General features: G+C 38.8%; 2 protein-coding genes and 1 pseudogene across 2 annotated transcripts; all 3 read right to left on the bottom strand.

The window, feature by feature from the left end:
* Positions 1-8,863: 8,863 nt before the first annotated feature.
* LOC137709443 (7-deoxyloganetin glucosyltransferase-like) lies at positions 8,864-10,592 on the bottom strand (annotated as a pseudogene).
* A 5,730-nt stretch (positions 10,593-16,322) lies between these two features.
* Positions 16,323-17,916, bottom strand: LOC137708295 (7-deoxyloganetin glucosyltransferase-like). Its single transcript, XM_068447341.1, has 2 exons — positions 17,388-17,916; positions 16,323-17,305 (listed from the first exon to the last, which is right to left on the bottom strand). The coding sequence occupies exons 1-2, from the start codon at positions 17,914-17,916 to the stop codon at positions 16,374-16,376; spliced, it is 1,461 nt and encodes a 486-aa protein (XP_068303442.1). The 3' UTR covers positions 16,323-16,373.
* Positions 17,917-18,581: 665 nt separating this feature from the next.
* On the bottom strand, positions 18,582-20,239 carry LOC137708296 (uncharacterized). Its single transcript, XM_068447342.1, has 3 exons — positions 19,616-20,239; positions 19,279-19,500; positions 18,582-19,105 (listed from the first exon to the last, which is right to left on the bottom strand). The coding sequence occupies exons 1-3, from the start codon at positions 20,153-20,155 to the stop codon at positions 18,806-18,808; spliced, it is 1,062 nt and encodes a 353-aa protein (XP_068303443.1). The 5' UTR covers positions 20,156-20,239; the 3' UTR covers positions 18,582-18,805.
* Positions 20,240-23,686: the final 3,447 nt, after the last annotated feature.

Raw genomic sequence — 23,686 nt, 5'->3', positions numbered from 1 at the left:
CTCTCCCATGATGTGACAGTGCCGGGAGCCAACTCATACAACCAATCCTTGGCCTTCTCCAACAAAGAAAAAGGAAAAGCCTTCATCTTCAATATCTTGCTATCCACGTTCACTGGTGTCATACTTGAGCATACAACTTCGAACTCCTTTAAATGCTTATTGGGGTCCTTCATTGATAACCCATGGAACTTGGGTATATGATGTAGCAAGCTGGACTTCAACTCAAATTCATTGGTCTTCTCAGGGGCTGCCCTAGGGTATTGGATGCAAAGAGGGGCTGCATTGGCCAAACCCGAGGCAAAAAGCTCTTTGATGGTTCGATTGTCCACTGCCATGGTTGGTACTTCCTCTTCAACCTCAATTTCAACTTCTTGCTCCTTTAATTCAGGTTCGGGACTATGAGGATTAGACGCTTGTGATTTCTTTTTCCTTCTCAAATTCCTCTCGAAATCACCGTCAAAGTCGGAGATATGCTCACGAACAGGTTGTGAGCCACGGGCCATAAACTAGTATCTACACACAAGAGCAAACAAGATAAATAACCAACTTAATAGACTCGGCACAAGTAAGGAAATAAGGTGCCACACACGGCACAAAAACAAAACACACACACACGGTGCAAAAGAAAATTAAAACAAAACAGAAACTAAACAAATTAAACAAGACTCAAGACAAAGGATTAGCAAATTTGCCAATCCCCGGCAACGGCGCCAAAATTTGATGCGAGATTTATACGCACACAAATTAAACCCTATTTGTGACAATTGTAGTAATGATGTAAGTAGGGATTGTTCTAACCGGGGATTAACTAGGGGTGCTAATCTATTTTGAATTGACTTGAAAACACAAAAACTAAATGTAAAGACTCTTAACAAGACTACTATGACTCAGAATAGCTTTGAAATACTCAAACTGCCTAAAACAATCAAATTGACTCAAACAGAAACTAGAACTTGATTTAGACGAATTTGAAAGTGTTTATGACTCCAAATGCTTAAAGACACAAAAATAAAACAAATACGAATGATTAAGACTCAACGAAATATGGGGGAAATGTGTTTGGACGATATTAAATTAAATGGACAGAATATAATTAAGGGCAAAATGTAAATATGAATGTGATGAAAATATGGATGATGGAATAGCCAAGGGGTTCTTCTCCACACATGTTACACTTGCATACAAGATTGATTTTCAGTTGGTCTTTCGATAAGTTATGAAACTCAACACCCCGGGTTAATTAGGTCCGCTTAAATTAACCGTCAAGTTCTCCTTAAGTTAATGAATTGGATGGGTTAGCGCAACGCAATTCACCACATTCTCCAAAAGTCCTTTACGTGAAAAGCACAATAAAGATACAATCAAAGATCATTAAGCATTATGAAAACTATAAGTGTTGAAGAGGCATTCGTTACTATGATGAGCATGAAACTAGTGCCAAGAATTCATTTAACGCGATTGTTTATAAGCAACCTCCACTACTTGTGAATATAAGTTCATAACTATTAGGTGAAACTCACTTATATTCTAGCGTCGTATTCATGCATGAAAATTAAGCGTGCGCTCTCAATAAACATACATAAATAAGTTATCAATCAAACGGTTAAACAAATTGAATCCACAACTTATGAAATTCCAACCAAAGATAATCAATTCATATTGCAAGCATAAACATAGTTTCGAATCACCCCCTAGCTAAAGGGGGTTTAGTTCCTCATACGTACAAGACAAAGAGAATTGAAATTAAATATTGAAATCAAAGAAACACCTAAACATTCCAACAACTCAAACTTAAATTGTATGAATGTTTAGGCCCTCTTCTCTTCCTCTTCGTTGCGGCACAAGGTCTAAGGAAGTGTTTAGGGCTTTAGGTGTATGTGGAATGGAGTGGGGAATGATTGGAGTGGCTGCAATGGAGGAGAGAATGCTGGAAAACTGGAAGGGGATGCACGGCAAAGAATGGGCAGTTTTGTGTTCGTGTGTTGTGTATGAATTTCTGTGGTGAATGGAATCCTCTTAAGAGTGAATGCATTGCATGGTTTTATAGGGAGAGAAAGGATGGGAGAGCATGTGAAGGACAGCTAGGTTAAGTGAATGCATGTGCAAAACAGCTAGGAAAAGTTGTGGAAAGCTGGAAATGGGATGGGAACTCACGGCAAGGGTTTGTGTTTGATTGAATGTGCATGTGGCTGAATGGATTAAAGAATGAGAGTGCATGTGGGTGAATGTGTGGCTGAAATAATGATGGAAAAACAGCTAGGAAGAATGATTAAAGAGGGAATGCATGTGGAAGTGTGGCTGCAATGAAGGATAAAAGCTGGAAAATGGAATGGGATGCACGGCAAGGTTGTTTTTGGTGCTGGAAATGAATGTGTTTGCATGTGAATTAAAGCTAGGGTGAATGATGATGAATGCATGTGGATTAAAGAGGGAATATGGAAGAGAATGTGGTGCAATGATGAAGTGGGAAGCTGGAAATACAAATGGGATGCACGGCAAGGCTTTGTTTGATTGGGAAATGCAAATGGGATGCAAATGGTTTTGCTGGTTCTAAGGCTTTGTTTGATTGGGCTAGGCCCTTTGTTTTATGTCCTAGAGTGCATACAAGGCTTCAATTTCGTCCAACACTTTGGCTCCAAGCATAAGCTATCCATTCCAAGCCCAATTTTGCTCCAAAATGCTCCAAAATGCACCTTTTTGCTTCCTTAGCCATATGAACCTAAAAACACACGAAAATGGCTTAAACTACTAAAACAACTATGAATAAACAATATAAATGCACGAAAACAAGCTAAGTAAATCGCCTAAATATGCTCATATCACTTCTCAGCGACTCATCATGCTTAGTAGCTCCAATCATCATATCAGTAGTTTGAAAATGAGTACTCGATAGCGATACTAGGTAAGCAATCAGGAAAGTTTCCAAGCAGTCAGTTCCTGACTGGAAATTTGATTTCAAGTTCCAACTGATTACTTTCTTTCTCCTTAGTCCTCTAGGTGAGAATAAGGACAAAGAAAATGACAGGGAGATTGCATGATATGAGATATTTTTGCTCTTGTCCCTGATGATATGAGATATTCTTGCTCTGGTGTGACTTATTTGAAGAGGTAGTCTCGGAGAGGAAGAAAACTGAGTATTTCGAGATACTTTGTTGAAGATGCATTCTTGAAGAGGAAGAAGAGCTAGATATTTTTGTAGGTCTGCCTTATTATGGAAGATAGAGGTTGACATATATAGGGACTTCACAATAACATGTAATGGTGTTGTGCCTTTACTCTTGTCAGCAACTATGGTGTAATTAGAACACTAAGATTCACGCGTTTTCAACTTTATTAGAGATCTTTGACAAAGTTGCACATGATATTCAAAAGCTGAGATTGTGTATGAGAAATGTTGACAAATTTTATCCTGAAAATCTGGCTTTTGAAATTCGAAGAGTGGTGTCTCTTCGATTTTTGAACAAGTGGCCCTGTTGCTTCTTCTTTTATAGAAGCATTAATTGTGCTCAAAATGTATGCTTGAAAAAACTACTACATGTAGAATGTTGCCTTTCTTGCACTTTTGAGATTTTATTTGACCTCCTTTTTCCTTCATCATTTCTGAAAAATGGTTTGCCCATCTAACATTTGCTTAGATTTGAGTCTTAAGAGTGGTACAGATGAGCCGCGTCAGGATAATATATGGCACTCATCCTTCTTATCTTCTAATGGTCCTCTTACAATTGGGAACTTTGTGATGAAGAATGACCTAACTGCTACAGTGGTAGCTAGGAATCTTCTCACTCCCAAGGATAACAGAATCCTTTCAAACATGTCTGATGAGTTAGTCGTTCAAGACTCATTGGCTTTCAGTATTCAGTGTGCGGGCTTTGTTTCTAATATAGGCCAATGCCTACTTGCTCGAACTCACCAAGTTGAATCATTGATGGCTAAGGTGGCAAGTCTTACACAAGAGATTAGAGGGCTCAAGCATGAGAATAGAGTGTTACACATGCTTGCAAATAATTACTCGACGAGCATGAAAAGAAAGCTTGACCAACTACTGGAATCCGAAGTTCGGACTCAAAATGACAATCAAGGGTTCGAGTCTTTATTCCAAAGACACCCATTGTCTCAGCCGTCTAGAGTTTCACCAAGCACTGAGGCTCCAAATAATCAACCTTTGGTGCCTTCCCTTTCTGGGATACTTCCTAGTACTGAAGCTTCACATGAGCAACCTCTGTGAAAGTTTCCCTCCTGTTTGTTTGTTTTAACTCATGTGTATGTAATTTCTCGGAGATATTAATAGATAAGCTTTATTTCACTCAATGTATTGTGCCAAATACAATAAAGCATAAACTTCACTAAGATGTGGTACTTCTGGACCAAATATCAATTTATCCTTACCTTCACGAAGATAAATGATCATTCTTAGTGTATAAATAATTTGAGTATTCAACTCATAATCTTCAATCCATATGATTATTTATAAACATCATGGATAAGATTCGTGTTAGCATATTGTTCGATTCTGCAGTTCGAGACAATATCTCTCTCAACACTTTATAAACATTCTAGACTCTTCAGGAGTCTAAATCTAATATTATCAACTCTTGTAAGAGATTTTAGTATGTTACAACAATATCATAATGATAGTACTCACTAAGGTAATTTATACCATCCATTGGTATTTAAGTACATATTTTATGCTTTACCCTCCCAAGGTTTTCTTCAAGCAATCTAAATTCTTTAGGGATTTTCTACACTTCATGACACATTTTCCTTTGGAATTTATACAGAGCAACTTGCTTCCATGTATGTTTGAGAGATTTACTTATGGAGATATGATGTGGACGACTCATAACCCTTCGTATATAATTCTCCATTCATATGAACTTGTTTATAAGAGCAAAATTTCAAGTTTCAATTAGTAACCTTGTGTCATATCATGTGAGTGTAATTCACTGTATTACAAATGCCCATATGTAACCTCATTTGGTTCAACATCTTTTGGCTATATGTATTACACACACACACACACACATATATATAGGTCCATTTTTCTACGTTCTTACAAGATTGTAATGGAATTACCTTTCTCCATTTTTGGCAAATAATATTTCCTTTCGTCGACAAACGAAAGAACGTGACTCAATATCAATACAGCTCATTGATGAATTTAGTAGCTACTTGTAAAAACCAAAATTACCTTTGGTTGTCATCAATTCATCAATTCATCAATCATTGATCCAATATTCTCATGTGCATGCACATGCATAAAAGCTTTTCATTTCTTTGTATACCCATTGCTGCTTCAAGGGCATTACACTATTTCTTCCAGGATAGTCATAATTTAGAGAATACGGATCATAACCTCCTCTAGAGCGTTATAGAGCTGAGATTTTAATCTCCACTTCCAGGAGTTGAGTCATTGAAACCTATATGTCTATCATGCTTCATGCGTGAGACATCAACATTCCCATGTCCGCGAATTGTCCTTTTTGGGACATGTATCTATGCGGCAACTGTCATGCTTATTCATGCAATAGTTATGCTTTGGGAATGCAATAGTTCAATAGTGTCATATTCTTCTTCTTTTGAAGTACTGAACGTTTTAAATCTAAGGGTCTGCCATGCTTCAGGCGTGTAATAGATTTGTTAACACATTATTTTGTCCAACAGGAACATCAATTCATGTAGGCACATTTGCAATAAGTATATGTGATTTTATTACTTTTGTTGTATCATTAAATGCATCTGGCATTTGATTTGCATATCGTTGCATCATTCAATTATTCTCACTTCGTTTTTATATTGATAGCTTCATGAATCAAAATAAGACAAATTCTCTTCGTTCTTCTAGAACAGTCTTTTCTCATCATTCTTCTGGAACGATGTTATTTTCCCCCCTAACGGAGGGAAAACTGTCTTATCAAAATCCTAGTCTGCAAGCCATGCGGTAAACATATCCCCAGTCAAGGGTTTCAAATGTTGAATGATAGACGGTGAATCAAATTCAACATAAATTTCCAGTTTGCCTTCATGGCTCATTTTTAGTACATTGTGGTAGTGCAATAGGCACATACATAGCATAATCAAAAAACTCGTAAATGTGTAATGTTTGGCTGGTGCCTAAACACGAGTTGTATTGAGAAATATTGATGGTTGGTAACTGGTCTCAACCAAAGTTAATAGTGAATTATGTATAATGGTATGTCCACATGTAGAAAAACTTGCAATCTCGTTTTCATGAGCAGAGCATGGGTAAACAATTTCATCCGCTTAATAAATGCTTCTGCTAAATCATTTTTTAGTATGAACATGAGGAACATGGTGTTCAACATCAATGCCCAATGACATGCAATAATCATCAAAACTTCGAGATGTAAACTCTCTAGCAAAATGTATCATACATCAAGGAACTTTTGGTCCTTATTTAATAGCCTATGAATTGGGACTCTCATGGCATTTATTACAATTAAGTTGTGACACTTCGGCTCTTCAAACTTAAGGTACTTATCAAGAAACTTCATGTTCGATCTTGGGGATCTGGGGACTTTATTCCTGATCTTTTTTCATGATGGAACTTCGGGTCTAATCATTTTATGTGATGAGGATCAAGAAACTTTAGGTTCTTATCTAATCAAGGAACTTCGGGTCCAGTATGTACTCATCGTAAAAAAAAAAATAGAAGTACAATAAATAAATTAAAGCAATAGGCGGTAATTCTAACCATGGTAAATAAATTGCTTTAAATAAATAGAACTTGTGATAGGGCTTTAAACCAACACAATGCACATAAATATGCCAAAACAGAAAATGCAATAATTAAGTCCTTATCTTTTTGCTTTTTCTTGGTCTACTATTTTCTTTTATTTCAACCCTTCTACTTTTATTAGTATTTCACAGTTCGAAGTCATTTTATGAGGTTCCTCTACAGTTAGTGTGACTAGAGTACGTCATCGGGGCAGCAGTGATGCTTTCATTATAATCTGGAATAACAAGATTACAAAGATAAATCTTTCTATTATCTCCTTTCTTCTTCCTCTCTTCTTTCTTCCTCTACCTGCCGTTTGTCTATCTATGTATATTTGTTGTCCTTCTTCTCATCCATTTTATAGACAAGGTTTTAGACAAAGTTGTGGTGAGATAAAACAGTGAATTGGTAGTGGGATATGTGGCTATCCACAATGAATGACCTGTGAATTACAACATACTTTTCTTTGTTGGATTTTTATGGATAAAGTTGGAAACCAATGGATACAAAAAGGTCAAGGCCCAGGCCCAACTAATAAAATAAAAAACCATAAAAAAAACATTTGAAATAATAAATAGGGCACGGAGCACAAAAGGGCGATAGCCGTTAGAGGCAGACCATCGAGACTTTTCGGTAGTATGAAGATCCGACGGTCAGGAATTAGTAGCCGTTATATTCAAAACGAGATGAGCACATGCCCTTCTCTCCCAATTTGAATCTGATTAATAAATAAAAACCCTTTTAAACCCAACAAGAAACACAGACGCACAGAGTAGAGACAGAGAGAGAGAGAGAGATTTTGAAGATTCAAAGCTTTGTTATTTGCCTTACTTTGATCGAGTCCCTTGATTTGTCTTCAAGGTTTGTGGGTTTCTTTCGATCTTTCGTTTTTTTTTTTTTTTTTTTTCGAAATTTCGAATGTTCTGGGTTTCGATTGTTTCAGGTTTTCGGACGTTTTCTTATTGTTCTTCGTGTTCTAAATCATGAGTTTTTTTTATTTCATAAGCAACTGTGAAATCATTGTACATTTCTATGAGCTATTTACACATTATGAAACCCAAGCAAGCTCTTGTAGACCAACGATGATAGCATCCCTCATTTTTATATCCAATACACTAAAAGGAAAAAGAGGTATTGGCCATTTTTCTCCGAACTTATACAGAGCTGCTAATTTTTACGTGGACTTTTATTTCAATTGATTACCTGCTAAACTTTTGCAATTGGTCACTTTCCCTCTAAAATTTAATTTCCCTACTAAACACTAAAATTCAAACAAAAAGTGTACAGAGTGAACTAACATAAGAGAAAAAGCGGAAGGAAAATAACAATGTGTTGTGCACATTAGTGATAAAACGGAGCTCAGACGCCAAATTTGTAAACTCGTTGCGTCCTTTTGTCTTGTCAAATTTATAGCGCTTTTTTAAGGCCCACTTCATAATATATTCCAACTATCCGAATTATCTATTTTTATGTATTCCATAAGAAATCATGTCTACCAAAAATCACTTAAATCTTAACCCATATGACCGTTGGATTAAGGATTTACGGTTTTTTTTTTTGTAGAACCGTATTCATGTATTTTCTTCACTATAAATGAATGTCTTAATGATTTGGATTTGTCTATTTTTTGCAAATATGATATATAAATGATGTTTTAAAACATCGACGGTCTGAAAAAGGACATTAATAACCAAAATATAAATTTCATTATCAATGTGGGTTTTAAGAAAAGCCCTTGTGGTCGTATTTTGATTTCAACACCATTTGACAATGAGATTTTATATGTTGTGATACTCCATGTTCTCAGTTTGTGGTTGTGTTGAATTCGAGAGAGTCGACTTGCTAAGTTCATTATCATCTGTTTTGTTCAAGTTTGTTATTGTATTCTATAGGCTAGGCTTAGCTGTATTGAGATTTCAATACGGCAGAGCCTAGCCTATAGATAGCTAGCCTACACACTACATGCCTGTTGCCAAATTTGTGGATGACCACAACATTAATAACACTAGCCTCTACATTCGCACACTCCTGCACGTACAAAAGACCTTATTTTAATCACGCATGCTATGTAATTTCAAAGCATTGTTCTTCCCGTTGTAACAGTAGAGAATTTTATGGATACATGGTCTACCTTTTTCCTAATAGCACTTGATTCACCAAATTGTCTAAATTTCTAGTCGAAGAACCTTGTGGACCGGTAGCTTCTTCCGCAAGCTTCTTCCAGTCCATGACCTTGTTTTTCATTTTCTTGCCCTTCTCCCCTTCCATTAATTCTCTAACAAGCTTCTCCACTTCATCTCTCTTCACGTCATTATCAATCTCCACGCCGATCCCCCATTCATTGCAAGTATAGTAACAGTTGGTCGTCTGGTCGGCAAAGAAGGGCCAACAGAGCATAGGCGCTCCTGCAGACAAGCTCTCAATGGTTGAATTCCAACCGCTGTGCGTCAAAAACCAGCTAACTGATGGATGGTTCAGGACTTGCTCTTGGGGGCATCAACTCTTTCTTTGGTTCAAACTCAAACTCTGGTGGAAAAATCGCTGATTTACCAATAACCAAATCAGGCCTAATTGCCCACAAGAAGGGAAGCTTACTATTTGCTAGTCCCCAACCAAACTCCAAAAGCTGTTGTGTTGTCAGGGATATTAGGCTGCCAAAATTCACATAAACAACTGAATTTCGCGCCTTGGCGTTAAACCATTCGAGGCACTCAGTTTCTTCTTTCCACATACTATATCCCATAGGCTTCAAAAGGTCTTTTGGAAATTGATTGAGAAGCAATTTGAGAGGGCCAATGGAATACACAGGCGGAGGTAGAGATGACAGAGCACTCAAAACATCTGGCTCCAATGCATCAAAAGTATGAACAACAACTGCTGAAGCTTCATGAACTCTTTCAACTGCTTCCAAGGAGAATTTAAACACAAGGTCATTCAGATCTGTAACTCGAAAGCAAGTCGGGAGATCCCTCAAACGGATACCCTTCATTCCTGGAACCCAATCTATTACCATCTCCAAAAATCCATTTGTCAAGCAGCTCTCATCTACAACACAACATCCAAGTAAAGGAAAATTAATCTCATCAATAGTTTGTTTAATGATAAATTGGCAAAAGGAGTATTTAGGGCCTCTATGGTAATGCTTTTGACAAAGCTAAATGCACTTTCTAACAACCAAAAGCACTTCCGACTATATTTCGAAGAAAAACTTAAAAAGTGCTTATGATTCTGTAGAAGGGTGTTTTGGATTCATGAATAAAACCACTTGGATTTCTGATAAATTTAGTACAAATTTATAATAAAAGCACTTAAGCAAAAAATCTTACAAGAAGAAGTGCTTCAGCTTCTCACCTTTCAAAGGTGCAAGTCCTTCTTCCACTAAAATAGGATATTGTTTAGAGCCCATGAAGCCGGCTGCGGCAAAAGGAAAGAAGACTACGATAGGAATTCCAAGCTCTTTAGCAGCTGTGATGGTCGATGTCATAAGACCATCTGAAACCATACAAGTCACTGAAGGATTACTGCCATTCAGTTTCTTGAGGAGGTTACACAACGGAGCCAAGAAGTTCTTTCTGACGGACTCTTGAAGCAAAGGGAACTATTGGCGGGGATTGGTATCTGAAAGGCCATCTGGGATTGTTTCATACCGGAAGTCAGGCAAGCCATCGAGGAAGCTGGGGCCAAGATATTTAAGAAAGCGCTTGTGGTTGTACTCTGTGTTAACAAAAGTTATGTGAAAGCCTTTGTGGTGGAGGAGCTTTGCAAGTTTTAGCATTGCCGTTACATGGCTTGGAAGTGGAAGCGGTGTACATACAGCATGAGGCTTATTGCCTACTACTTCTATGGAACTAGTCATCTCATATATCTCTAGTCTAAGACCGGACTACTATATATCTGTATTGTATGTATATATGTCATATACATTTTGTATATACTTCAAATTTGTATGATGGTGGTCCAGATAAACAATGGACGTTTGAGTTTGCTCTTTTCATTTTTGACCTATGTGGCACGTGGTGACAGTTTCTCTTCGTCCTATGGAGTGGAGGGCTGCTTGGTATTCATTCCAGCATACTAAGTAAGGAGGTATTCATTCCAGCATATTTTCCTAAATCAACGTTGATTGGATGCTAACCAAGGTAAATATGTTGGATGATTGTTGACTTTCTCAACACTCCTCCTCAAGTTCTAGAGCGAATATCATGAACGCCAATTTTCCTAATAAAGAACAAAAGTATTCCTTGCCTAAGGCCTTGGTAAAAATGTCATCAAACTGTGATGTGGATGGAACAAAGCCGGTGACGATCTTTCCTTCCATAATCTTATCTCGAACAAAATGGCAATCAAACTCAGTGTGTCTTATTGTCACTTAGTACTACGGTCTAGTGGTATTCCTCTTCACTTGTGAGAGGTTTCAGTTTCAACTCTTACCAAAGGCGAATTGGAGCCACATTATTGCTAGCCCTTGTGAGGACACTCTCCCACGACCTTAGTGTAGATAATATTGTTTGTTAAAAAAAAAAAAAAAAAAAAACTCAATGTGTCTTTTTCGTTCGTGAAACGCGGGATTGGCAGCACTATGGAGAGCTGCTTGGTTATCACAAAATAGGGTGACCGGCCCTTGATAGTTTGAGTACTTCTGAATATTTCCTTGATCCATAATTTCCAAGGTTACAATATATAAATAATATAGGAAGAATCATATGACCGATCCCTATTACAATTTATACAAAGCTAATTAATACAATCAACACTAAGTAGGAAGGTAATCAGTCCAACATCTCAAATCAACGTTGATTGGATGCTAACCTTGGCAAATATCTTGTATGATTGTTGACTTTCTCAACACATGTGATAAAAGTTTGTCCTCTTGCTCATCCATGTGTCTTTTCTATGACCTAATCAGATTATAATCCACAAGGATTTTTCAAATCTTTGCAACATCAACTTGTGGGAGAATTACACGGTAGTACAGTACCACCAGCTGGCATTGCTGACCTAGGTAAAACGTTCCACTAGAATTTTGCCATCTGTAGAATTTAATACATGTCAGCAACAACTTGACACAAGAAACGTCACTGGATTTGACCACCGCCTGCGGTGGTATACCGGTGGATAAAAATGAAATTCCAAATGGTTGATAGAATCATTGATTCACCGCTCAAGATTAAGAATTTCTCGAATAAAATTTGAAGAGGAATTTTATGTAAAAGTGAGGAAGAGGAAACAAGAACGATGGAGGCACAATCAAAGGCTGTTTGATTGAATGAGAAATCAGATTCAGAAAATCCATGGGCGGTGGCTTGGCTTCCAACAACCTTCGCCATCGTTTCCAAGAAAATTAATTTGGGATTTTCTCCCATCTTCTTGAAGCCTACAGGTCTTTCCCAAATCCCAATTATCCAATGTAACGACCCATCCTAAATTTTATGGTTTTTATAATTTTAAACATGAATTTACGAAAATGTCTTCTGAGGTGAAAAGTGTTGATTTTTGTTGACCATATTATCGTGTCGCGTAGGGCACTTTTCCTTGGTGTATCCTTGTAGTGCTCGAAATTGAATTTGGAGCTAGAACGTGAATTTTACGGAATCTGATGTGTTAGGGGTATTTTAGTAATTTTGCATCCGCGAAATATTTTTGTGTTTGATTTTTTCCCCTTGATTGGTGAGCCTGTGAGGCCTACCCCCACAACTACAATATTAGCTTTAGGTGTCGGATGATGGTGACGGTTTGATAAGCCATTATATCAGATAAAAGATAACTGACACATCATTAGTGTCGGATAACAATGAAATCCTATCAGTTATATCCGACATAAATTCCTGACGGATATTTAGTGTTAGATGCAACTGCTATAAAATTATTATAACCGCCGGTATTTTTGAATTCTTTTTTTTTTAAATATTTTTAACATATTCCAGCGGTTTTTAAGTTAATGGTAACGGTTATAACCGACATAAATTGATTATTTTATTATTTTAAAATGTTATATTGATTAAAAATAAATAAATAAACACATGGTTTAAATTTTTTTTTTTCACTCATGGCCCTGTCGAATATAACCGGCACGAACAAAGCAAAACCCTAACAACTACACCCATTCTCATTTCAGCTTTTGATGATCTCGAGCCCAGAGCCCACACGGCACTCTCATTCCGCGAATGTCCACAGTGTCCTCGGTAAGCCCAGAAGCTTAGGATGCGCACACATGTCGTGCTTCAGGAAAAGGATCTCCCTAGGATTCCAAACGAAAAGCCATAGGTGTCTCTCATTGCTTTCATTTCTGAGTATAATTAGAAACCCTAGGTCCTTCTCTCTCTAGAAACCAAAAGAGGTATTCTCATTTCTCTCAGCCCTTTCTCAAATCAACACAAACCCTAGGTAGAAGCCATAGCCGCTTCTCTATCAACCATGAGAAATGTCTTCATGGCTCTCGACCTACACAAAATCTAGTCTTCATTGTTGTTCAACACAAACCCTTCGCCTTCATTTCTCTCGATCTGAAACTGTAATCCATGCCGCCATGGATCTTGGTCCCGTTCATGGAAGCCATCATCTGCACTGGATCTTAGTAGCGAAACCCCTAAATCAAAGGTAAAAATCTCATTTTGCTGCCATGGAGTTCCATTGAGTTTATTGTCATGGAAAAATCAAAGAACTAACACATCCATACAACATTTTTTTTTTTTTTTGCGAAAGTACAAGGATCTACAATAAGAGAGGCGCACCAACACCCAAAAGTTCCAGATCCACGGCGAATTGTCCAAGACTCCCCTATCTTTAGGTAAAAACGTAATCACGCCCAAACTTCGGTTTTGATGTTATTTTCAAAGTTTTTTTGTGCTGTGATTTTTACACCCATCCATGTTCTAATGTATGCACAAGAGCAGACTCCAAAGCTTGGATATGACATTACGCAAGAGAGACAAAACACGGATCAAAATCCAAATTAAAGATTCATGCCCTCAGTTGACTGTGTTGGTTTTGCATGTCAAAAATCTGTTGATTTGCAAGAATGATAAAGTTTGGGGGTAGTTTTGTAGGGTGCTCACGGATCTGTTCGTTGGTTGTCTTGTTGCAGGAATACTCGAGATCCGTTCGCTGGAAAATGCAATGAATGCAGGGGAGGCCAACTTGAAAGGGAAAGAAATGATTCATAAAGTGGTTTATATTTTTTTATTATTAATATTTTTTTTGTTGGTTTTATCCGACAGATAATACTTTTATTTATTCATTATTAATAAATTCTCTGTCGGTTATATCTGACACAATTTCTGTCGGTTTTAGAGTATTTTCTGTCTAAAAATTCATTTCCTGATGCTGGCAATTCTGTTGCTTATTATATCCGCCACTACATCCATTTTATGTCGAATTTTGCTTAAAATCCGACAGTAATATACATTTCTTGTCGGTTATTATAGTGATACTAATAAATGGTTTCATAGTAGTGCCTTGATTTTTGGTCCCCTGGTTCTCTCCTTGTTTTTCTCTCTTTTTCCCTCTCTTTCCTCTCATTTCTCTCCCTAGTGAACTCTCCATCTCCTGGTCTTTCTCCCTCTCATCTCTACATTCTTCTCTCCTCTTCGAGGCACAGATGCACGCACACAAACAAACAATGACAGCAATAACTCCACCACAATTCACATCGGTGAACCACCATCACCACCATCTAAATCTCGCCGTCTCAACCCCAGGCCAAGGTCCCAGATCTCCGATAGTGGCAGAGATTATTGTTCATTGTCTTCCTTGACGAACCCACAACAAGTTCTCACCATCCCTGACTAAGTGCCTAGAACCCTTTAGATTGTGTTTTAAGGTTAGATTAGGGTAGTTTTTAAGTTATACTCTCATGTTGGAAGCAAAAATAGCTTGGGGGAACCTTCCCCAATTTTTCAATGAATGAACCTACTTTTGCAGGCATTTTCAGGCCAACTTCAGCCACCACTCGATCTCTGTTTGGTACGAATCTATTCTCCTCATTCCCAGCTTCATTTCCACATATAGAACATTGTTTTTGATGGAGAAATGAGCTCGAACGGAACTCTAGAAAAATAGCCTAGAATTCGGCCAGTTTAAGGCCTCTCGAGTACAACATACTCGCGGGCACATGGGTTACGCATGGTGTTGTAGTACCTGGTGCATAGAGCACACGTGCCTCCACCGAAGGTATTGTGCTCTACCGCCGTCCATGGCGGCACTGGTGACTTTTCTGGCCAATTTTCTAGCGACCCAAATTGGCTCATGGTGACGCGCGGGGGAACCCGAGGTCCCTCCTTAGATTTTCGACGTTCCGAATCCGAATCCGACATCTGTTTTCTCAAATTCAATCATTTTAGTAAGGTTTTACTAATTGGTCCCTTTATGTGCTTAGGTGGGTTGTTGTGGCAATCCCGTCCTCCCTAGTTCGAACAACTCCTCGGCGACAGAGTACCTATGAGTGGACACCTTCTTAAATTGCATTATTTTATTAAATGCTAGGCTTGCATTCACGAAAAGCATGTTTTCATGATATTACGTTTTATGCATTATTTATGATTTATTTATGATTTATTGAATATATGGTTACGAAAGATTTACGAAGCATGGCTTTTTACGCTTTACAATATATGATGGATTCACGAATATGAATTTATGATTTCACATGATTGATTTATTATGGTTTATGAGATGATGCTTTGACCTTTTGAGCCCTGATGATTTGATACGAGAAATGTGATTTATGTTTTTTGTGCTTAATTAGTGGGTATTCATACATCACACACACACAACCTGAGTATGTATATGTTTATGGCTATATGACACATTTAAGGATATTTATGACATACTCCTAGCTTCACTGGCGAAACCAATGTCGGACAGCTTCACTAGCCATGGCTAGTGTCGGTATGTTATGTTATGTATATATTTCTTCTCTGGTGTAACCCAAAGTCGTACAGCTTCACCTTTGAGTGATGGGGCCTACCATGTTTCTTCACTGTTGTAACCCAATGTCGTACAGCTTCACCTTCAGGTGATGGTTATGCCTTCGAGCGACTATAATACCCCTAATTGAGTACATCATTGATGTGACTATGAATGTTCTATACCGATAGCACTTCCATACTGGTTAGTATGGCTTCGTCACCCTAAGGTGTCAGCCATCACGTGCCCATCCTAGTATATTGGGATTGGGACATGTCATCCAATGTTAGAAGATATAACTGCACAAAGATGGCAGATCAAAAAATAAAGTATATGGTCAGTAGACTCGCCGTCGCCGGTCCAGCAAGCTTTTGGGTGGCGTTGCCATGGCAGAGGATCAGTGTAACCTCCGTTTCGGTTTTTAACGTCGGAGTAAATGGCATCTTGGTTTTATATAACGTGGGTTTAAACAGCTTAAGCTTATGTGTATTTGTTGTACACATGGCAAAATTTTAGTGGACAGGTACTACCACTCAGCAAAGCCAGCTGGTGGTACTGTATCGCTGTATATTTTCTCCAATTTGTGCTAGCTTCTAAACAATTAACTCCAACACAGGAAATCCAAGTACTTTCACCGACAAATTAAGCGGGGAACAAACAGAAAAAAGCATAATGTTTCAGTTTATTCATAAGGATGCTGCTAACCGAGTACAGGAGTCTCAGCGAAGCGCATCTAGTCGCGCAGTACATAGCTATTGTTTAATAGCACTTGCTTCACCAAGTTGTCTAAGTTTTTGGATGAAGAACCATGCGGACCGGTGGCTTCCTCCGCAAGCTTCTTCCACTCTATGGCCTTATTTTTCATTTTCTTGCCCTTCTCCCCCTCCATTAATTCTCTAACAAGCTTCTCCACTTCATCTCTCTTCACTTTACTATCGATTTCCATGCCACTGCCCCATTCGTTGCAAGTGAAGTAACAGTTTGTCTGCTGGTCGCCGAAGAGTGGCCAACAGAGCATAGGCACTCCGGCAGACAAGCTCTCAATGGTTGAGTTCCAGCCGCTGTGTGTTAAAAACCCTCCAACTGATGGGTGGTTAAGGACTTTCTCTTGCGGGCACCAACTTACTATCATACCTCTTTCCTTGGTGTCGGCCACAAAGTCGGGTGGCAAAATTGCTGTTTCCCCGGCAACAAGATCAGGCCTAATTATCCACAGGAAGGGATGCTTGCTATTTGCAAGTCCCCAACCAAACTCGATAACATGTTCAGGTGTCATCACTGCTAGACTGCCGAAATTCACATAAATGACAGAGTTTGGTGCCTTGGCGTTTAACCATTGGAGACACTCGGTTTCTTCTTTCCATAGACTGTATCCCACAGGCTTCAAAGGGTTTTCTGGTATCTGATTGAGAAGCAGTTGGAGAGGGCCAATGGCGTAAACAAGCGGAAGCATAGATGAGAGAGCATCCATAACATCTTGCTCCAACGCATCAAAAGTGTGAAAAACAACAGCTGAAGCTTTATGAGCTCTGTCCACTGCTTCAACGGTGAAGTTAAGGAAGATGTCACTATCCCAGTAGGGGAGAGCCCTTAAGCGTACACCATTCATTCCCGGAATCCAGTCTATTACCTTGTCCAGAATGTCATCTGTCAAACGGCTTTCATCTACAACACCCAATCAATCATGTCATATTTAAGAAACAAGCAATAAATCATTAAAATAAAATAAATTCTTAAATATTTTCACCTTTTAGTGGTGCAAATCCTCTTTCTACCAAAGCAGAATAGTGTTCAGATCCCATTAAGCTGCATGCAGATGCAGCTAAAGTAAAAAACAGCGTGATAGGGAGTCTAAATTCTTCAGCAGCCGTGATAGTAAACGCCATGAGGCCGTCTGAAACAATGCAAGACACTGGAGGACTAACATTGTTGGAAGCTACCATGTCATTGAGTTTTATTATAAGGCTACGAAATGGAGCCAAAAAATTTGTTCTGATAGAATCACAAAGCAAATAGGGGTCTTGGGCGGAGTCTTCCTCTGAATCTGGAAGGCTATCAGGAATTGTTTCAAACCGAAAATCAGGCAAGCCATCAAGAGAGTTGGGTCCGAGAGATTTAAGAAAGCGCTTGTGATTGAACTCTGTGTTGACAAAGGTTATGTGAAAGCCTCTATGGTGGAGGAGTTTTGCTAATTTCAGCATTGCCTTGATATGGCTTTGAAATGGAACCGGAATACATACGGCGTGAGGCTTATCACCTACTGCTATGGAACTCATCTTCGATTTGCATTCTCACAAATGCAAGCAGTCCGAGCTTTATAGGCAATCGACCATTTTGCGGCGTTAAATGTCAGCGAGTCCAATAAATAATGGACGGCGAGGTTGATCTTTCTTCTGTACTTTTATTTGAAAGGCCATACTGGGGTTAGAGATTACATGCACAGGCTGAAAACATTTTCATTACTAAGGCGGCGCTTGTGGAAGAAACACGCGGAAAGAGTAAAGAAAATGTGGAGAGACAATTACTCCAAAACTACATCTCTAACTAAAGGCATGGGTGTGAATTTACTGTCGTTGAACATATCAAACCAATCAGTCTTACCAAGGATCTTCAGCTCAATGGACTAAAAACCAGAAAATTTTCAGCTCACTGGAGGATTCACTTATATGGAATCCCATTCTAACAAAGGATTCTCGTGGTTTCTGAGGATCTAGCTACAGGAGAGCCAAGAACAGAGCTTTTTCCACCCAACTCTGAATTGAAATGTGTAATTTATATTGAGAAATGAAACGATGGCCGAACAGTATATCCTCAACTTCTATTCACATGTTCCACAAGTTTCCCAGTCAAATTAAAAAATAGGACCTCAACTACCATTCAATTGCCAGCATTCATCACATCACATTACTGGCATAAACTATAAACTCTTCAATGCGGGAAATCAAAACTAAGTAATTTCAATTGCGAAACGAAACGATGGGCAAACAACATATGTCCTCAAGTTCTAAACACTCGTCCACAAACTTCTCAAAACTATACACAGGCTTACCATGATTGGATTAATCCTTTCTTAAATTATCACATCAAGAAACAACCAGTCCTGCAAACTTTCAACACAAACAGTAAACTCCAGCAAATGGTGGTGTTTCAGAAGTACATTGCACCTTAACCCGAAGGGCAGTCCCGCGCCCAGTGCCCTGGCTTGCCGCACTTATAGCAAGAGCCCCCTGAAGCAGACCGTCCTCCCATTTCGGCTGGAGCAGCATTATACGAAGGAACTGTTGGGCAATCTCTTGCCCAATGCCCTTCCTTTCCACACTTAAAGCAGGAAGAACCAGTAGTTACAACATACCCCTTGTTGTTTGCCTCGCTCAAACCATATTGCACCTTTACACCACGACCTGGAACACCAGCAGCTGCCGCAGTATGCTCATTGCACCACTTGAAGAACCCACAAGAGCTTCCCTAAACCAGGAAAACAATGAAGCCATTAACCTACTTCATTTCAATTCAAACAAACTCTGCTTTCGACATTAACTCAAAGACATACCATACACGATACAGATTGCAAATTTGCAACATAATTTTATCTAACTGTACCCATATCAATGAATTAGGCTCAACAAATTAAAAGGTACCTCCTTCGCAGGACAACGGTAGAATTGGCTGCCAATATTTTTCCCAGTTTTGGCAGTTAAGATTAAGCAGACACCGCCACCGCAGGGACATTCTAGAGCTGGAAACGAAGAATCAGATGCAGCATAGCTATGGCTTCTAGTAGCGCTACCAGTAGTAGCCGTGGCATTTGGCCCGGAAGCAGCATTGTCACACCACTCAAAGAAACTACAGCCTCCATTTTCCTGTCAAAATTTTGTAACATTATACAAAATCAGTAACCATATCCTCCATTGTTCTCTTAAATCCAAGAAAAAAAATATTAAAAATAAAAGAAGAAATGGATATGGGTTTTTGAACCTGTCTCAGAGGGCATTTGTAAAACCTTCGACCCGGATTCTTCTCAGTATTTGCAGTGAGGACCAGGCAGGCTCCATACCCACAAGGGCAATTTTTCTCCGGAACAGAAATCGAAGAGTCGCCGCCGCCAAAATTATCATAATACCCACCACCGCCTCCTCCTCCGCTGGGGGCATCACAATCGCGGGCCCAATGCCCCGGCTTCCCGCACTTGAAGCACGTATCACCACCAGCGGAGACGCCGTCGTTCCCGGCCGCCCCGACATTGACCCTCCCTCTGGATAATCCGCCGCGGGGAGTGTCAGGGAGTGCTCGATTACTTCCCTTGAGAGCAGCGGTGTAGAGGCCGCCGTCGTCGTGGTCCGCGCCTAATTTTTTATTCGCGTGGGAACTGAAGGAAACGGCGGCGTTTTGTGCGGGCACGGTGCTGATGCGACGGCGCTTGTAGGCGAGCGCTTCGGCCTCGGCCGCCGCTACCTGAGAAAGGAACTCGTCGTCGTCTTCGATCTCGATGGCGAAGCGTTTTGCTTCAGTCTTCATCTCTCTCTCTCTCTGAATTACTCCGCTCACAGCAGCAGTGAGGTAGTATTGGGAATCGAGGAGGCACTTCGATTTCGTATTTGGTTTTCGTTAAATTTTGATTTTGGCTCTCCTTTTCCCTCTCTCGCTAATTTTCCCGGCTTTTTTTTTCTTGACCAAGTCCCGTATTTAAGTGATATTTACAAAATTTTCCAATTCAAAATAGGGATTTTAATTTAAGACCCTACTAAGTGATAAAAGAATAATTAACAAACTTTACACAAAAGTGATTTGTTTTAAAGCAAACGACAGGGTAATTACACTAAGTTAGAGGGAATTGAAATTTAAGTGTAGAGGCTAGATACGGTACTCTAGTTAACTTGGCTAAACTCAAATGTGCACAACAAAGTGTTCTTGCTTAAAATGATATATTTTCAGTCATGGTTACTGATATAAATAGTTTTTAATATGTTGCTAATCTTTCATTGTGTAATGAAAATTTAATCGAAATGTTGCCGATATTAATTTTGATCAGCTCAAGAAATAATACTTGAGTTTAAATCTTTTTAGAGCACTTTCACCAACCCCTTTTGCCATGTGAAGGTGCCAAAACAACTGTCAAATACATGCCATACCACCCATTTTTAGGAAATTGGCACCTTGATGTCGAGCCATGGAAGTCAATCAGGCTTCCTTTTTCCATAGGCTGTATCCCACAGACTTCAAAAGGTCTTCTTCTATTTGATTGATAAGCAACTGGAGAGGGCCAATGGGGTAAAGATGTGAAATCATGGATGAGATAGCATCCAAAATATCTAGTTGCAAGGCTTCGATAATATGAATTACAACCGCAGAAGCTTTATGTGCTCTCTTAGTTGCTTCACATGTTAAGAAAAACGCACTGTCATTCAGATTTGTTGTTCGTAGAAAGGCTGGAAGGTCCCTTAGACGGATATCTTTCATTCCCGCCTTCCTGGTATTCAATCTATGACAGTGTCTAAGTAGCCATTTGACAGATAACTCTCATCTGCAGCATTAAAAACAGTGAGTATAGTTAAATTAAAAAATAAAAAATCAGATACACTAATGAGTTATTCATTTTCTTGCACTTCCCCTCCACCTTTTAGTGTTGTAAATCCTTTTCCGGGGAAAGCCTGATAATGCTTGAATCTCTTGAAGCCACAAGCAGCTGCAGGAAAGAACAACACAATAGGAAGTTCAAGCTCTTCAGCCGCTGTGATTGAGAAGCTCATGAAACCATCTGAGACAATGCTCACTGCAACAGTAGTGGTCTAACAACACAATTGATGTGTGCCCTGTTCAGTTTCATCGAACATAAATATGTATTCGTGCTTTTTTAATTTTACTGAACACAAAAGTTGTTCTGCTTTGCCGAGAGTTGTATCTGATCACAACTGTCTTCTTGTTTCGGCTTCCGCTACTCTGCTTTCGGGACCTCGACCTTTTCGGTTTTAGTCCATGTGTGGACATTATATTCTAGTTTTATTGATGTGGTAACTAAGTGCTGACAATCAACGAGTCCTTATGCGTGTCTTATATTTGTTTGCTATTTTGTTAAAGCTTACGGCCCTTCAGTGCTGTCTTCGAGATTGGAATTATAGTGTTTGTGGTGATGTCCATAAAAACGTCACCATGGTTAAGGAAAAACCACATAATATTCAAAATATTAATTATTCTACTGAGAACTCTCAAGAGAGGTTTAATGAAGAAATTGAGGCAAGACGGCTATATTTAATGCTCTTCGTATGTAAGAAGCTTTCTGGCGCAATCGTGCTCATATTAAATGGTTTGCTGCTTTTTTCAATGTTTATGCTCGTGGTAGGCATTTTCTTCCAAAATTACTACTCTTTTAGATGGTGATATCGTGCTATCTTCTCTTGTTGAAATTGTTGATCATGTGGTGAACTTTTATCTGTCTATATACTTCGTCCTTCAGTTCGAGTGGAATTGAAAATGTTTGTGGTGTAACTTTTATCATGGAGCCTTATATGCTTTATTTGATTTTTCTTCTTAATTTAGTTTAGTTATGAGTTTGAGGAAGAAAACAAAGAAAAGAAAGAAAAGAAAAAAAGAAAAAAGAATTGCAAGAAAAACAACAAATTTGGTGGCATTGAGAATGAATCACATATTGATGAGATGAGAGACTTTGCATGGGCTTATAAGTAAGATGGGCTACTTCCCATATTGCCAATTGATGTTAATATGGTGGAACCTCAACTATCTTCATGGTATCAGAGTCAGGTTATCCCACGTGTGAAGCCAAAGAGTCACACGCGCTCCATGTCTCACCCTGTTGTGTTGTCCACGCGTTAGGCTTGAAAATTTACCACACGTGAGGGGGCGTGTTGAGAATGAATCCTACATTGATGAGAGGAGGGACCTTACATGTGCTTACAAGTAAGTTGGCTATTCCCCTTATTGTCAATTGGTTTTATGGTGAAAACTCAACTTTCTTCATGATATTAACCATTGAAGAACTTACAGTAAGAGCAAAGATAAAGAGAAAGAAAGGATTGAGAAAGCTTAGAAAGGAAGAAATCTTCTGCATGTATTGATATCTTCTTAATGAATTACAATAGTACGTTACAAGCTATATATATCATAGCTATAATGGTTTACACTCTAAGCTACACTTCTAACAAACTGAACTACTTTCTTAATCTCTTGACACTTATCAAATCTATAACCATTGTATCTTAATGCTCTTAACATCCTTCCTCAAGTTCAGGGGTAGAGAAACTGAGCTTGAGATTGGCATAGTGTGTTTGAAACAATGGTGAAGACAATCTTTTAATGAGTATATCAACAAACTGCTTATTTGAAGAGAAAAAATGGACCTACAGTTGCTGTTTGGCAACTCCCTCTCAAACAAAATGCACATTGATCTCAATATGTTTTTCTCTTTGATGCTGAATTGGATTGCAAGTGAGAGCTATAGTTGATAAGTTGTCATAAAATAGAAGAGGTTTACCAAAAAAAGGAACTTGCAGGAAAACCAATAGTTGTTTAATCTAGTCGATTTCAGCAGCTGTAGTTGACAGAGCTCTATATTCAACTTCAGTAGATGAGCAAGAGATAGTGTTTGGTTTCTTTGAGGACCAAGAAATTGGATTGGAACCAAGGAAAACAACCAAGCCAGTAATTGACCTCCTGTCATTAAGGTCACCTGCCCAATCTGCATCACTGTATACAATGACATCCAATGATCCTTTGACATAATGAATGCCACAACCCTGAGTAGCCTTTAAGTATCTTAAAATTCTCTTTACTGCCATAAAGTGAGATTCCATAGGGCACTGTATAAATTAACAGACCTGATGCACTGCAAAAGCAATGTCTAGTCTAGTGAATGTCGGGTATCGTAGTGCACCAACCAAGCTTCTATACAATGCAGGATTATTGTAGGGCTTTCTGTCATCCTTCAATAGTCTATTGTATGGTAAAAATGGAGTAGCGCAGGTTTTAGACATCAACATCTCAGATTTGTTAAGTAAATATATGACATACTTATCCTGAGACAAAAACAAACCA

Source organism: Pyrus communis, chromosome 11 (genome assembly GCF_963583255.1).
Source record: "Pyrus communis chromosome 11, drPyrComm1.1, whole genome shotgun sequence".
NCBI classification, from domain to species: domain Eukaryota; kingdom Viridiplantae; phylum Streptophyta; class Magnoliopsida; order Rosales; family Rosaceae; genus Pyrus; species Pyrus communis.
Note: the sequence above shows the minus strand (reverse complement) of the source record. Positions and strands in the feature narration are given on the sequence as shown.

What these genes read in the sequence shown, in the direction of transcription:
- LOC137708295 (XM_068447341.1), bottom strand. Translation starts at nt 17,916, where the DNA reads ATGAGTTCCATAGCAGTAGGTGATAAGCCTCACGCCGTATGTATTCCG. An exon ending in AGGATTTGCACCACTAAAAG is followed by an intron (nt 17,306 to 17,387) that starts GTGAAAATATTT and finishes TGGGTGTTGTAG; the next exon opens with ATGAAAGCCGTTTGACAGAT.
- LOC137708296 (XM_068447342.1), bottom strand. Translation starts at nt 20,155, where the DNA reads ATGAAGACTGAAGCAAAACGCTTCGCCATCGAGATCGAAGACGACGAC. An exon ending in ACAAATGCCCTCTGAGACAG is followed by an intron (nt 19,501 to 19,615) that starts GTTCAAAAACCC and finishes AAATTTTGACAG; the next exon opens with GAAAATGGAGGCTGTAGTTT. An exon ending in ACCGTTGTCCTGCGAAGGAG is followed by an intron (nt 19,106 to 19,278) that starts GTACCTTTTAAT and finishes TTCCTGGTTTAG; the next exon opens with GGAAGCTCTTGTGGGTTCTT.